Source organism: Odontesthes bonariensis, chromosome 3, assembly GCF_027942865.1.
Source record: "Odontesthes bonariensis isolate fOdoBon6 chromosome 3, fOdoBon6.hap1, whole genome shotgun sequence".
Classification (NCBI taxonomy): domain Eukaryota; kingdom Metazoa; phylum Chordata; class Actinopteri; order Atheriniformes; family Atherinopsidae; genus Odontesthes; species Odontesthes bonariensis.
The window spans coordinates 31,050,048-31,067,482 of record NC_134508.1 but is presented as its reverse complement, the minus strand read 5'-3'; the positions used below and the strand labels follow the sequence as shown (position 1 = coordinate 31,067,482).

The window sequence follows — 17,435 nt, the reverse complement described above, 5'->3', positions numbered from 1 at the left end:
ATGTGGAAGTTCAACATATATATCTATGTATATGTGTATATTTGGATCTGTTTTTATCAGTTTCAAATAAAAACACATCAACCAGATTTGATGTAATGTGTGTCTGAAATGGGGGTCACATGAAAGAATGGAAGAATTTTGCCTTATTTTATTTTACACTAATTATATTAATTTGAGTTGAACAAATGTAAATCAGTTTAGGTCTATTAATGTAATTATTTTATTTTGACACTATTTGATAAAACTGAGTTTGACCAACTCAATTTGATCAAATAGTGTTAATGTAATTATTTTATTTTGACACTATTTGATAAAAATGAGTTTGACCAAGTCAATTTTATCATGTTACATGGAGACACTTAAATTGAGTTGGGGCTACATTAATTTAATGGGTGGAAAACCTGCCCAAAATTTATTTGTGTTCATCCAATGAGTTATTTTTTTGAGTGTGTGTGGCTGTAAAGAGAAAAGGTACCACATATACAGAGTAACCATTTATTTAACAAAAAGCGCTGCATGTGTTTGTGTGAATAGGTGAATAAGGAACACATTGTAATGTGCTTTGTAGATAAAAATGAAAAGGTGCATATGTTTCGTATTATCTGGGCTTAGATTGAAAAAAATCTTTCTTTAATGGAACATTAAAGGAGTCATTGTTAATTGTGTAGTTATGGGTTTAAAGCAAAAACTGGGGATGACTGACAGCAACCTTTCTCTGAATGTGAATATGTCTTCATTTTACAATCATAACCAAATATGCTGCGGATTCATTATCTCACTTTCTGCCAATGCTGCTCTGCCACCCAGAATAAACAAAGCTTTTAAATTTTTCATGTCCCTGCAGCTTTTCCTACATTATTGGATAAGGCCATTTGGTAGCAATGTGTAATTTGTGACACAAGATTTCAGTAAATATTCAACACGTTACCTATCAGTAAGTGATTATTGTTTTCATATTCCCGGAACATCAAGCAACACAAGACGTTGGCTCACTTTAAAAGGATGCAACATTCAACTTTAAAAGAGAAGATATGCTATCAATTATAGTTTTTCAGGCAATATCAAATATACCTTTCGGCATAAGCCACAGAGAAGATGAGTAGTTTATAAAATAAAAGTAACTCAGGAAATGTTAAGATTTCAGATTCTTGCTGGTTTTCTAACACATTTTAGCAGAATTCACCCTTTACCCTTAAAATAAAATCCTTTACTTTTTTTTTAATGTCTGTTTCTACTTTACAGTTAAGCCTAAAAGCTAAGTTGTAAAAGTTTTAATAAAGCAATGAAATTAATGTAAAAGAAACACTCTGAACTTTTAGGCTCTAATGGCCTTTCCTCAAAAGTGACCTGGTAGGAAGATGGGCAGAGAGTGTTGGGGAAAACATACAAGGGCCACAGGCTGGCTGAGACTTAGACCTGGGCTGTCTGCACAGAGGACCTGCAGCATGTATATTGGGTGTTTGCTCAACTACGTGTACATGTACCTGCTCTTTTAGCACTTGTGGTAAAAGCTTCCCTGGTGGTGAAGCACTGACCTTTGTGAGTTGTGTCTGACAACGATATTTCTGGGTATTTTCTTGGTTTTTCTTTCTGGGCCCGTAGGCCACTCTGTGTGACGTGTTACCCAGGTTTTTGAACGATGTTTCCTGGCTCTCAGTGGGTAACCTCAAACAAATCTGATCAGAGCTGCTGTCAAACAGCAAACTGAGCTGTGTTTCTAGCTCAGTTTTATTATTGTACTCTCTTCGTTTTCTTTAAACTAAACCCTGTGATGGACTGGCGACCTGTCCAGGGTGTACCCCACCTCTTGCCCAATGATGGCTGGGATAGGCTCCAGCCCCCCCGCGACCTTACAGTTGGATTAAGCGGGTATAGAAAATGGATGAATGGGTTATATACAGTAGTATATACTTCTTCTTTAACCATGCTTTGGTAGATCTACTTTGTGCTGAGGGTTGCTGCCTTGCTGTTTGATCTACTTTCTATTGACATTCAGTTTATAGGCAGATGTTCTCACTTTTCTTATGCTTGAATGTCTTGTTTTCCTTTTTCTAAATATAAAACTATTTATATATTGGCCTCATTTATCCACAAAAATGTTTTCCAACAGTCATTGGCTATGTCTATGTGAACTTCATCAAACTGCAGATGCGCAGTATTGTGAGAGAGACTTACAGGTAAAGTTGAGTTGAGTTACAGTTAAGAGTTCTACTTGGCCATTTAATTGGACCACCATCCTTGTCAGTATACTGTACATCAAAATGAGGGGAATCAAGTTATGAACAGACGTATGTCTGACACTGTATGACACATTATGCTCCTTCAAACTTTCTCTGTGGGCGATCATCCAATAAGTAGAGCCAAGATCACTGCACAGATGTCTCAAAGTTACTTTAATGGTGATTTTGTTGACACTGTGGTTATAAAAAATTAAATCAGGATTTTGTAACAGTCTGGAACTGCTTTAATTTGACACATCTCACCAAGCTGCTATGAAGTCCCAATTTCCCAAAAGTGTTTAGCCAACTGACAGAAGGGAAAAACATGTGAATAAGAACAGCTTTAAAAGGAATTCAGCTATATTAATATACACTTTATAGTTTCTACAAAAAAAATCCAAAAAGATGGAACTTTGGAGCACCTAGGCCCATTTGAGATTAGTTGAGCATATATCTGCAGAGTGATCAGCCCTCCAACCACATTATCTGGGTGTGTTAGTCTGGTTTTCAGAAGTTTGATTGTGTATGATTTTCATCATGCTAACATGTTTACATGCATTTTTGAAGTTTTGTTGTGGTCTAACAAACAAAACATTTTTTTTTTTTTTTCATTTTAATATGCTCACTGATGTGTGCCATGCAGACCATTGTGTTCAGTGTTTTGCTAATGGAGGACTCATAAATGTTAACACTGTTTAATTTAAAATAATCCTTGAGTTGATTAGAAGTTACCTATCGCTCTGTTTTGATCTGGCAGACTATCACACATCTTGATCTTGGTGATCTTTGTCAGTGGACCACTACTAAGGAGGGTAAAGGTGTTCTTGTGCGTTTTCTTTATGTGTACACATTCTATCTGACTGTGGATAAATGGAATAGAAAGGCTTTTGAAACCCTTTCCAGCCTGATGAGTATCAACAACTAATTTTCTGAGGTCATCAGAAATCTCCTTACTCTTCCATAAACATGTCTTGTGAACCTCAGAGATGGACAGATTCCTTTAAACACCAAACTTTACATTTACCTTCAGATTAAATGCTAAACCTACACATTTGTATACCAAGACCACTCACAAATATGTAATACTGGTCCATTCTCCTTGATAAATGATGGACTAAGTATAATATTTATTTAATTCAAAAATGTTTTTTTTAAAGGGGGTAGTAGCCTTTATTTGATGGTAGTGTCACACAAGAATGGAGGCAGAGAGAGTGGAGGAAGACATGATGCACAGGGCCTCGACCAAGACTTGAACCTAGGTCGGCTGCATCGAGGAACTTGAGCCTCTGTACATGAGGTACCCATCCAACCAGTTGACCTATACGGCACCCGATATTTATCTATTTTAGATATGCTTTCTTTATCTCCAAATCTAATTTTACTAAACAATTACTGAAAATGAAATATTTGGTGCATTACTTACTAATATAAACAGCAAACTTACCACTAACCAGTTACCACTAACTCTGAATAACAACATGAAAAAGACAAGCAAAGCTGATGGATTGTGGGTGTAAAATCCATAAAGCAGCAGGCGGCAAAGTGACATATTGTGTTAAAATATGACAAAACAATACATCATATCATAATTTCACCAAGACTTGATGAATGGTAATATTGAATGCCCCACAAAAGTAAGATGTGTCATTCCATCTTTTGCTCCTGACGTTCACTTAAATAAAGAGATGCATGTGAAACAGATTCTCAGCCTGCAGCATAAAGCTGGTTGTACTGAACAGCATGTGATAGTGTAGAAAACACAAGAGAAGTACAACATGTGTGTACAAGAATTATAAGTTTATTTTTGGGGTAAATGTGACATAAAAATGTGACTTACGCTATGTACTGCTCTGTCTTGTTGAATTTCTTGGCCAGGTACTTGGCTGATGCTTTGCTGGGTATCTTGACAAAGGACAGCTCTTTACCATATCGCGTCAAGTTGCATGGTGTCTCGCACACACAGTAGTCATTGTCTCTCTCAACCAGAAAGTCTGAAAAATGGGGACAATAGACACAGAGAAAGGAGTAGGGCAAAGAGACAGATTGAGATTGAAAGAGAGAAAACATAGGGACAGATACATTTATCGTCACCGCAGGATGAGAAACAAACTGCGTAAAAGCTGTCAAAGAAAAGATGCTGTGGGGTGCGACCCCAAAGACCCTTACAAGGAACATAAAAGATTTAAGACACATGCTGACAGAGTCAGAGGACAGCCGCAGCCAAAGGCCAACATGAGAGACGTCATCATGAAAGAGAGAGGGGGAGATTGCAAGTCGGTAAGAAAATAAGCAAACAGACATGAAAGGCTTGAAAGGTTTCAGCTGATGGGAAGACAGGGTGTGTGTGAAAATGAGAGCTTCATTTCTACCATCACGGCGAAGGAACACTATTATCTGTTATCAGCTTGGATCAGTAGTTTTGAACATTGGAACAAATGCGCCAAACAGTGTACACACAAGCATCGTGCTGGTTTATCTCCTTACCCAAGGCAGGGTCTGCACACTCCTTGTACTGCTCTGGGGTACAGTATGCGGCATCTCCTGAGGGCAGGCAGAAGAAACATTATGCTCAGTGTGAACAAAAAGAAGGACAAGGGAAGAGGGGAATTTTAAAGGTGCACTGAAGACAGGGAGATCATGTCTTAGATTTGATTGAGTGTCAGACTGTCATTACTGTCCTTATCACAACTGGATATTCATCATGAATTTGATCTCATCTCATAACTGATTTAATTCATCATTACGTTCAGGCAGTTGAGCCATCCTTCCCAATCTATCAGGACAGCATAGGATAAAGACTTGCCGTGGATGTAGAGGAAATTGCTGCAATAACTCACTGCATTTTGCTCAGAAATCACCCCAGTGACAGGGAGATTGAGAGATGAACAGGAGCAGGGCACAGTTTGGGGTGTTGTGTGTGTGTGGAATTTCAACAGGGAAGTTCTCTGTGGACTCACAATAATCAACTGCAAGATCCCAACAAGATAGCAGCTAATCCGGATTATCACACGGACAGATTTTCAGGCGGCTCTGTGATTGAGGAAAGACGTTTTACAGGGCAGGTGTGGGAGAGTTAGCAGAGGCCATATCCAAATGTTTCCTCTGTGCCAAGCTCCTTTTCAATTTGCCATCTGAGATCCCGCACAGTGATTAAACACCCGAGGCAGACAGCAAACAGCAGCTTTAATCACTGCACAAACACAAAGTGAAACTGGTTGAGTTTTCCGATCCACTGGAGTGTGAAAGTAGCCTATCTGATTTTCTGCAGTCGCTGCCAAAGCTGCTGTTTCTTCCTCGAGTGGTTTTTGTCACTGCAACGTCCCATGAATGTGTTTCCAATGAGTTGGCAACAGCAGCCACTACAGCATTTCACTGTTATATAAATGTAGATGTGACGTGTCGGCGTGTAGCACTGAGATACCAGGCATGTGGACCATCCTGCAGTTGCAGTTCTCCACCAGGTATCGTGTCTCGCAGTCAATCCTGCAGGCCGTGATGCTGTAAGTGCTGAAGAAGTCTGAGTCCATTGGTGTGGCCTTGCAGTCCCCCCAAGGTGGAGGCAGATACGTCAGCTGAAACACAGGCGCAACCTCTTTAGTCTTAAAGTGCTAAACATCCTGTCCTGTGAGCTGATAAAGCAGCCAATTGACCTTGTACTTTCTGTCAGTTAGATGACAAATGGTTACTCTGTCGATATGTGAAGCCATTACACGTTTACTGTATTTGGCACTGGCGATGGTTTTTGTCCTTCTGTCATGGTAAATACATCTGTACAGTGGTGGTTATTGTGGGAGCTTCTCTCCTACGCTCTCCTATTTCTAGTCTCCCTCTGTGCTTTCATTGTACTGCCCACTCCGCTTGCAGGAGCTGAATAGTATCAGCTGTGTAGCAGAGCTGTGATGTTGTAAGAGTTTTACTTTTTACAGCTTTGCTGCAGCAGAAAAGGCCACAAGCCCAGGGTTCTAACCAGCAAATTAACATTTTACATTATTTCGGTGCAACCTCTGCAAAACCTCTTGCACTCCAACATTCAAACAAACCTTCACATTGTTGTGCATATTTTCTTAAACTCTAGTACAGTATTCATTACAAGTGCAACAAGCACATGCATCTATTTCTCTTATTATATACCAAAAAAATGTACAGCGTACCTACAAGCCATTATACATTATACCATTCATCTTGTATTGCATATAAGATGCTGACAACAGTTTTTTCTGACACTTAAACAATTGCTTAATAACAAAAAGTAAACATGAATAAGTGATTGTTTTTGTTCAGACAATCCCATCAAATTAATTTCAAAACATTTAAATGAATTCAAATATGAATGTACACTATATAGAAAGTAAAGAAAGTCGATGTACTGTACCCATATGAGCAGTTCATAAAAGGGACAAAGCAACTGATAAGTCATCAGCAACAAACAATTAGTGTTTTGGCTGAAACCAGCAAACTTCTAAAAATAAACAGATGTGAATAAAGATGAGATCATGATGGACATACTTATTGACCACTGGAGAGATTTTTGTGTAAGGCAGTGCAAATTCCAGGCTCAGTTGCAGTGTGTTGTAACAGAGTACATATCAGGGAACAAGTAAAAAGTAATTAAACTTAAAGTAAAACTGTGAAAACATATACATTCTTATATTAATTATCAAAATCTGAATGAATCATTTTTATACTTGAATTTGCATTACATTTTTCATGTTGTCAAAGTGAACTAAGATCACTTTGCAGGAATGCATTTTTTTGATTTGCATCGTAAATTACAACGTCAGAGGCACCCATTTACATCTCATCAAACTTAAGTAAAACAGGGACAAAATCAAATACATTGAATGAAGCAAGGGGCGTTAAATAAAAAATAAAAAGGCCCCCTATGTGTTTCTTTCTCATCCGTTCAAACTGTGCATCGCTGAGTGCTCACACAGCAATAAATTAAAGGCCACCATTGTGATTTAAGAATCTGCATTTTACATTTTGTACCAGAGTATGAGAAGCAGCCATGGATTTGGTTACTAATAACCAAAAGTGATGTTCAACATGCAGAAAAAGTATTCGGACACAGACACATACAGTACAGGACACTCAAGAAAACCAGATGGCCTCAACTAAAACCTTATCAGGAGACACCAATGAGTTATCTGATAGATTACACATCAAGGACATTTCCCAAAGTCAGAAGGGACATAAAAACCATCCCAGCCGCGTAGACTGGAATCAATAAAAGGTGCATCATCATGTGGACTAGACATATTGCTGGCACAGTCTAACTGGATAATAGCTGTTTCATGCTCAGAGGTCTTCAACTTCTGTACATTTCCAAGAGCTCAGCTCTATATTGTTTCTAAAACACACCGCTTCAACATTAGTTCCAGGTGACTAAATGCTTGCCAGTGTGGACAAAAGAGAGTGTGGCGTCTTAGATTTGAGGACATTTTAGTGTGAGCTTTGCTGTTTAACAACCACAAGGAAGAAAACAAATCATGTTAAGACGGTGACCTCAATTCTCCCTTCGTTCACTGAGCGAAACAGCAAATAAAAGATAAAAAGGAGGGAGTCAGTAAGACCTGGTGGACAGCAAAAAGAAGAGATATACTGGAGAAAGAATATGTGGAGGTTTTTGTTTTTTATGTTAAGAAGAGGAATATTGCAGATTTTTCCTTTTATGGGATCGTGGTGAGTGACAGTTTGGCCAAATGAAAAGTCCCTGAAAGCTTTAAACCACAGTCTGCTGAAGCAGAGAGTTGAATGAGTGTGAGCATTAGATTAATGAAGAGTGAACCTGCCAGACAAAGGAATAAATAAACACAGACAGAGAGAAGGAAAGCAGAAAGTTGAGAATGATATTAAAAAGAGGAATTGTAATGAATGTTGGAGAGGAAAATAAGAAATGGAGTCACTAAGAGATAGAGAAAAGCAAAGAAGCATACCCTCCTGCAGACGCGACATTGGCAGCATGCAAAATCCTGCAGCAGTCTGCCGACACAGGAACACACTCATGAGTAGTGTGGACGTGGAAGGACTGAGATTACTTCAAAATCCTCCTCTGTCTCTCCTCCATTCATTATGCATGGTTCTGTAGCACATTATGTGCCAAAGCTAACAATTCGTCTGACTGCAAACTCTCCATCGCACTCACAAAATTACACATAGCCGGGGGGAATAACCTATATACACCTCAATTCACCAAACAAGACAAACTGTGACAAGCTGACTGGGCAATATTTGTGTCTCTTATTCATGTTAAGGCCCTGTGTGTGTAACCGGGAAAAGACCCAAGGTCTCACAAACATAAGCAATCCCTTTAAGTGCTCTGTTGCATGTGTGGCTTAGAGGTTAAAGTTTTCTCCAACCGACAACCTTTTTTTTAATTTCCCTCATATTAAGGGATATTAAAAGAGCTACTGTCCTTTACTAATGGGTTTGTGGCAAGCTATTTTCCTTCAGTGTGAAATTCATGATTGATTCTGAGGCAAAATTATGTTTTTAACATCCTCTGGGTGAAAGAAGAATAGCATTGGTGCTTCAAATGCAGTTAAAGCCGGTAGTAGAGTGCTGACCTTGTGGGAAGCCTCATTTTACCTCCTTTATGTCTGATAAAAGCATTGAGCAGTACATGTGACAAGTTTGACAAATGTTCCTTTTCTGGGTGGCTCAATCCCCCAGCCTCTTAGATGGAATGAGGTAATGTATTGTTTGTATGCAAAATTTTGTTTTGCCGTGCTTGTTCCTGCAAAATAAAGACTAAGACATACATTTTGAGACTTGAAAATGTGTAAAATGTTAGCAAATAAACACGGCCCATAACAGAGCAGAGGACCATATTATTGTTGATGTCATGGGGGCTGAACAGTAGATATGACTGTATTTGTGAGGTAGGGGGGTTTGAAGGAAAAGCTTGGTGGAAGGAAGGCTTAATTAAGGCCAGAGCTTTGAGATAATAAAATGATCCTGAGTCTATTTGTACATGTGCAGGGTGGGCTTGGTCCCAAATGATGCCACTAGACATCTTTTTCTGTCAACTTGCCTATCTGTGAACCCTTTCAGTATATTTATCATTGGCAAAAATACTGATTGTAGAAGATGGGCCAAGTCACTCGCTGTCAAAAGTAAAGTGAGTGTGGAGGTGCCATAAAGTGCAGGGCAACAGATGGCTTTGAGAAGCTGCCTATAAAAATGCCTGGCTCAAATTAACTCTCATTCACAATTCATAAACTTCTCTGATAAAATATCAAGTCAATAAAATTTCCTTTGAGTCATTATGGTTTCATTAGTTTGATTTCTTCTCAATGTGCTGTTGGTCCTTAGAATAACTAAATAAACAGGTTTTGGGGCTAAATTATATATTTTTGTCCAATCAGGTTTCAAGTATACACTCTCAAGCTCCCCTTTATGGAAAAAATGGGGTGACTTCCAGCTCTAAAAAAGACCAGGATAGCGAAGGTGCAGCTGGACTGCTATCTGGGGTTTGCTGTTTTTCAAGATGAATTCAAATGAATATTTTCACAAAATAGTAAAACATCTCACTTTCAACATTTGATATGTTTTCTGTGTTTCATTGTGAATAAAATATTGATTTTTGAGATCTGCAAATAATTGCATTCTGTTTTTTATTTAAGAATTTACACTGCGCCCTAACCTTTTTGAATTATGATATTGTGAACAATAAGAAACAACAATAAAAGAAATTCAATCAAACTAAGACCTAGTCCACACATAAACCATTTTGTATATGGTTGCACATGTCATCTACATACAAACACAGTTTGTAGGTACTGAAATCTAACTTTTAGGAAAGCGGATGAAGAACATACCCACGACCACAATGTTTTTGTGTGGAGCAGAAATCTGGACCTTTTGGTTTGCAATTTCAGATTGGATGCCACCATCAGTTTGGGGTGACAACACAATATGCACCATTATCTCCTTTGTTAACATGTCAGGTAAGATAGCGCTGGAGCTGACCTTACGTGTTTGCACATAAATATACAGCTCCTAAACAACTATCCTTAAGAACACAGGCATCAGAATGGTTCATGGAGGTCACTGATACTTAAATCCAACAAAGAGCGAGCCGACCGCTGATGTTGCCAGATTTGGACAAGGCCCCTAGCTGGTGGGGAAACTTTGAGAATAAAAGTGCTTGTGCTGCAGAATATCAAGAGCATTTCCTCTTTTGTCTTAAAATGAGCTGTTTCAGCCGCACATCAAGGGAGTGACAACTATAATGAAATCACATATGGGTGATGTCATAAAACTTGTGTGCGCACTGAACTGTTCAGTAGGTGAGGGGAGATCACACGTCACTGCTAATGTCTTTTGACTGTCAGTTCAGGTGCTTTGGAAAATATTAACCATGTACCACCTGTAAAATGTGTATTCTGAAACCTCCTCCCTTTTTTTACATCAGCTGTGAGCTACTTCATCTCAGCGACAAAATGGACTGGGTTTTATCCAAACATCTCTTAGCCAAATGTTGCCCTTCCTCCCAGTAGGAAGTTTGTGTTGTACGGAATCAGCTCAACCACAGGGGTGTTGTACACAGATGTGATAATGGACTTTGTTGGGTGAATCTGGAAGCTGCTGTGCGCGAAAAGTGAGAACAGAATGGGGCTGTGTACCCTGTGGAGATATGGTGTTACTGAGTTTGACAACCACTTTATGTGAAAGGTTGACAGTGAAAGCAGCGCTTAAGTCCAAAAACAACATCCTAACGTATGGATTTAGGCCTCTTGGGTATATGAGGGCTGTATCAAAAGCTAGTTTGCCTGCATTCTGTGTAGATCGGTTCTCCCTAATTCATGTGGTGGTGATCCAGATTAGCATAGAACATGAGCAGGATATAGTGAAGAAACGATCTCAGAGAACACATCACAATAAAGGAGCCGATAGCAGCTAGGTGGTAGTTATCAAGGCACTTCACGTCAGATTTTTTAGAATTATATGTCAGTGAACACACCTACTAACTGACATGTGTATACTTTGAGAGTGCGTCCTGATATCCCATCCAAAACAGCTGTCTTCTTGATGATTATTTCATTCAGCATGGGTCGCATTAGAAATGGTTTTCCGTATGTTTACAGAAGTGAATGATGCTATTACAGTAATCACATACATTCATAATGTCACATTTTAAATAAATTATTTTACAACCATGTAGATCCTGACAAGTATTCCGTGCCTGGGTCACTAGTAAAATGAAAACTGCGATGTTTTTGTTTGTTTGTATTAAAAAATGGGAAAAAATATTTTTGGGAGAAAAGTACAAAAGAAATACATGCAAAAGGTGTAACATTGGCCTCAATGCTGTTCAGTTTTTCAGATTAAATTCCTAGTGACTGAGATGCTGACTGCCTAAAAAAAGTATCAGTAAAGCTCTTAGTCTGCTGGGAGTGCCGGGGCAATGCAAGACAGCAGCATGAGGAGTGCCTGAGAAGCAACACAAAGATCCAACAGATAGTTGTGGCTCAAAGTGAGTGAGCACTAGTGTCAACGCTGCTGCTAAACAGGCCAGAGCTGGATCCCTCCTGACAGTGTCACCTGGGCCATGTGTGGATGTATGATGTTGAAAGATACAAAACCCCATCCTTTGATGTATCTTAAGATATCGAAAGATACATCAAAGTAAGATGCATCACTGATGATGTGTGCTTGTATATTTCATCACACCAGACAGGGCAATTGTATGCGGTCTCACTACACACAAATACAGCCTCTTTTTTTCAAGGGAATCTCTGTAATTTCATGAAGCCATCAAGGGGATTCTGCTAATTTCACACGTCAAAGCTGCTTACATTTTGAGAACTACTTCAACATGTGTGAAAGCTGCAATAACCCTACTGAGTTGCACAGGGAGTGATGAATGGCCTTGAGTTATGCAACTTAAAGGAAGTCAGCTGGAAACAAAAACTGTCTGAGGATTATTGAGTTGCAAAGAACTGAGGTTACAAAGTCTCTGTTGGGGGCTACAGCACACTTGGTGCCAGGAGTTTGTGAATAATTGATCATTTTTTATTATTATTTTTTTTTACTTAAAAAAAGGTAGCAAAATATCATAATTGGTTATTTACTGAAGGCATATTAGATCCTTGTACCTGATATATGTGAGAGGCATCTGGTATTGGGCATGTGCTGTGAATCCCAAGCAGTGCAAATAAGTCTAAGCCAGGTGTCTTGATATTTTCCTTTGGAATTAACTGGTATAATTCATAATATTCCATCAATGATGGCAAGCTGTCATGACCCGGATATAACCATGGTAATACCACCACCAATTTCACATACAGAGTCAAGTTTTCTTTTATCTGATCAAGATGCTTCTCATTTTAAGCAAGCAGTTCTGTTTTGCCTTCACGCTTGTCTGCAAGATCTTTAGCAGACTGCATGCTTCCTAGTGGCTTTCTCTTTGCAGGTATACCAAGCACACAATTGTTGCTAATTGTTAATCCAAACCAATGTGAGAAAGAGGCCTTATGATGCTTAGATGTTACCCCCTGTGACCTTGCTGCTGTTTGCTGGCCGATCGCTGTTGGTAAAGGTAACAATGTTCTTGAATTTTTTTCGCACAAGATATTTGACTGTGAGTTGATGGGGAAACCAAATCATTAGATGATTTTATAACCTTTTCCAGCCTGATGGGCATCCAAAACCAATAAGAAATCTAATTTATTCATGCTGTGATTTATCATTTTACTTGTATTGCTCCTTGTTCTTCAAATTACCCAAGTTAGTTCACGGTACAATGATTGTAAATACCACACTAACATTCAACCTATTCCCAGAAGTTGACATATTTTTACCACAGTCATTTATCTGAATAGATGTCCAAGTACATTATAAGTGTCTCATTTTTATTCGTTCTGTATATACTTTTCAGATTTGTGTGTTTGACAATTGTTTTAAATCACATCTATGCAGATTAACACTGCAGATGAGCTGCGACTAGAATAAACTTGAACCATGAGAGGTCCCGGTGCACAGTGAGTAATATTGGTGCCATGCTTGAAAAATCTATGAGATAAAAAAAGACTCGCTGCAATTGAGGCAACCGTAAATTGATGTTGAGAGATAAGAAACAAAAAAGACAGATGAAAAAATTCCAAATTATCCAGTCATTGGAAAACTTACATCATTGTCATCTGTTTTAATCATTTTGACAGTGCAAAGGAGTAGTGATTTGGAAATTCTTCATAATCTGCCTCTCAATCTAACTGTAATCAATTCTGTTGTTGGGAAAATATGCAGATATTTAGATGTTTTCAGTGTTTTGTCATCTCTTCCAGGACTTACTCGTTGTTCCTGACAGGAGACAAAGGTCTGAAACCCAGGTGCCACTCCAAAGCCCAGCTGGTCTATGAACGGCGGCTCATCCTGGGTGTGGATCTGAACTTTGATCCCTGCTTCAAACGATGTCTCATCTGTTGACAAGAAAAGGTTAGGAGGGTTACAGCAGGGATGATGATTTGTATGCACACATTGGCCTACATGATCCAAGCAGAAGCAGCTGTCTCTAATCAGATGGAGCCAAAGCATTTCAGAGTTGGAATGCATTTCAGCCAGTGAGTGAAAAACAAACTGAAAACCAAAAGGGACAGAGTCTAATTTGAGCTGGTGGAAACCTTTCTTAGGGTAGGATTGCTTATTCATCAAAATCCAAATCGTATTACACACCACTATTTTTCATGAATGACAAACACACTGTGGAGTTTTGGGATTAATAATAGTTGGAATGAAGAGTGAAAGGATAAAGGAGATGAAGTTGAAGAATAGATGGTGTTTTATACCTGCTCCACAGGAGCCTATTTATTCCAACGGAAATGACAGTGGATTTATAGAGTAATAAATAAATGGTGATGAGGATAAAAGGATAATCAATACAGCTGACAGCTTCCTACTATTTTGTGGTATAGATTAGAAATGAAGAAGATGGGCCTCTTTAATTCTGAGAAGCATAGGACATCACAATAACACCTGAACTCAAAGCTACACATCACATTTGGAATTTCAATCATAATTACAATGACCTAAAAAGCTTAATGTGGTGATGGCAGGTTGGACTCAAGAGATGCAGCTCCTCTGAGCTCTGGCTTGGGCATAAAATAAGATATCTGTTTTTCTCTCTGGTTGTCACTTGGTATGATATGTTAAGTGCGAAGCGTTCTCACTAGTTTCAATTAAGGAGCTCAGAGATGTGGCTGGAAACCAAAGAGAAAACCTCTGTTAAAGTGCAAAAGACTTTAACTGTTACATATTGCTCTTGTGAGGCTGGATACAAAGCCAGTACCAATTTATGTTGTTGCCAAGAGGTTTGAGGCTTTAAGCTGCACATATACATATAATACAAAGTGTTCAAAGCTCCTGCTTACAGAAGTACATGTCATGGCCATCTGTTGTTCTAATGCGATGGAAATAATAAGTTGTTTCACTTTGTCATGAAAGAATTCCAGACATGTAACAATCACACAGAATATTTTTCTCATCAGGGAAGTCGATAGAACCAGAGGTGGTTGACAATAAAATAACAACCTTGTGAGTTATGTTTGAAAAATGTCACAGCCACCGACATAAATGTTTAAACATGAATTTTCTGCTGCTGTACACTCTGAAGATGACTTCACTACTACTAATGCAGAAGATGTGACATGTTTGTTCTGGGTGAACTACTTCCATCCATCCATTCATTTGCTCCTGAAATCGCAAATTCCAGGAGAAAATGATCCAGGATCGGATCTTGAATAAACTGGCCCCCTTTCCTTCCACAATTAAAAGATATGAGGATCTGAGCTTAAACTCTGTTCATGTACCTTTTTAAATTGGAAATATTCTAGCATTGACATAATTATCAACATTGTAGCTTTTTAGGAAACATATCCTAGTTACAGATGTATAACAACTATGAGTTTAAGCAAAGAAAGCAAGGAATCAAAATTGAAGCAAAAGTTTAACTCTGTATAACCCTTTTTAGAACATACAAATTAACATAACTTGTAAATAAAATGTTCATTTTTTAAATATTTTTGAAGAGTTTGGAACATAGAAAGCTTCCAGTGCCACTGGAATCTCACTTGATCTACTTGTATTACAAGTGATAAGGTGTTCAAAACCTTCAAAACACTATTTTCTGGTACAGGTTGATCTTAGTTCAATCAGTCCAAAGAACGCAGGTCCACATGCTCTCTGACTTTTTTCATAGATTTTGTTAGAGCCTAGCCTGGCTTCTCTCTACTAAAGACTTTCAGTTTGAAAGATTTGTACTGCGTTTAGCACACTGTGTTTACTCTTGTGAAGTCTTCTCTTTCTAGTAGCCTCATATAATAATATACTGACTTTCTGAAGACTGTTCTTCACATGGCTGGGTGTTGTGTAGGGGAATGTCTTTTAACAGAAAGAATCCTGTAATCATTCTCTGTTCTCTTCTGTTATTGTCCAGGCCTCTTTATATTGCTTGTGCTTTGATTTTCCAAGTCTCATACTACTGGCATCTTTCTGGTGAATTTGTTTAGTTTTGCAGCATAAAGATGGTCTGTTTCACTAACACTGAGAGCTCATTTGATAGATCGCAGCAGAAAATGAACTGAACTTAATGACTGAAGATCTAATGACAAATAGCTCACACCTGATGAAAAAGCATATTTAGCTTTGGAAACCATAAAATGGAAGCGGAGAGCCTGCATTTTTTAGTCTGTATACGGTATGTAATATATTGTGGATTAGATTTGGTAAACAGCTAAAAAGGATAAGTGTACAAATATATTCAGATTAACTGCACCTGATGACTCTTTGACAGACTGGTACTGCAGTTTCTTAGTAACCAACGTCTTATCAAAACATTTGAGGTATCTTTAGCTCAAACAAGGGTTTCTGCATACAATAAAAATACTTGGATAGCACTGCGAAGGTTTCAAATAATGAAAAAGTAAATGTACAATGAAAAAAATAAAATAATAATACCAATAATATACCAAATACCACATCAAATTTACTTTGCACCCTTTTAACACGGAGAAATGCTTGTAATAGATGTGGTAAATCTTTTTTTGTGCTTCATCCGGCAAAGCATTCAGTGCTGACAACATTTTCTCTATAAAATCCCATAGATGCTCTTTGATATTTAGGTCAGGGTTCTGGAGTATTATTCTAAGACTTTCACATTCCCCTGGGTTGGCTTTTCTTTAAACAAGCAGCTGATCTTGTTCAGAGATTTACTTCTGTCACGAGAACCATTGTTTTGGGCTGTTTTAAATTTCCCTGTAAACGCCAGAGTTCCTGATTTCATCAATACAAGTTTATCTCCATCTTTCTGAGAAAAACATTTCTGTCTCCATGGTGTACTGTACCCTCAGTGGTTGGCTTTCTCCACACAAACTTACCTTCCAGGACATGTATGCTGAATTTAGACTCATCTGAGAACAAAGCGTTTCCAAAGGCTCCTTCCTTTCTCATGTTCTCATAAAAATTTCATTCCAGCTGTCTTGCCCTTTTTAGCATAGGAATTGTTTCTGAAGTATCATCCTCCTTTTGCACTCATATCCACTCATCTTCAAGGTCAGTGAACTAAGTTGCATCAAGTCAATACTGTTGATCTTTTAAGTGATCCTGGCTGTTTCTCTTCAGTTTTCCTTGATTTAACTCCTAATTACGCAGTCCAATCTGCAGCTGGTCTCTGCACCTCCTTCCACTCATTTGTAAACCTTTTTAAATTTGATCACATGAACCTTGACACACTGTCATTTCCACGATACAGGTACAGGATAGAGGATTTAGTTTTTGGTGGTCTTGTGCCAGTCTTTGAGCAGTAAACACCTCACATTTTCTGTGGTTTTGCAATGGACATGTTCTGTTCAGAGGTCCGTTTCACGAAGCAGGTTTAGTGAAAACTCTGAGTTGATTAACCCTGAAATGAGGGAAACTCTGAGTTTTCCGTTTCACAAAGGGAGGTAACTCAACCCCGAGAAAGAGGGGTAACTCTAGCCTGTTTCACAAAGAGAGGTAACTTAACCTCTCGGTCAGTTACCGTAGTAACAGACTCTCTGAACCTAACCTGGTCGGGACCAGGTTTTATTCAAGAAACATTGAGTTTCTTTCTGTCTCCGCCCTCTTTCAGCCACACACGCCATTTGATTTCCTCATTCATTCAGTCAGCAGAGCGAATTCTTCTACTTCTACTAAGTCCATTAGGCACAGTAGGAGGTGACTTTTTTCACGAACATG

General features: G+C 38.6%; 1 protein-coding gene across 3 annotated transcripts in view; it reads right to left on the bottom strand.

Annotated features, from left to right (window-relative positions):
• Nucleotides 1-17,435, bottom strand: part of asic1b (acid-sensing (proton-gated) ion channel 1b) — a 204,103-nt gene that overhangs the window by 13,817 nt on the left and 172,851 nt on the right. For all 3 annotated transcript variants that reach the window (XM_075461539.1, XM_075461537.1, XM_075461538.1), the window contains 4 exons: nt 13,515-13,642; nt 5,641-5,791; nt 4,704-4,760; nt 4,057-4,210 (listed from right to left, as the gene is read on the bottom strand). In XM_075461539.1, the coding sequence (XP_075317654.1) occupies nt 4,057-4,210; nt 4,704-4,760; nt 5,641-5,791; nt 13,515-13,642 (490 nt within the window). The remainder of the gene's footprint in view (nt 1-4,056; nt 4,211-4,703; nt 4,761-5,640; nt 5,792-13,514; nt 13,643-17,435) is intronic.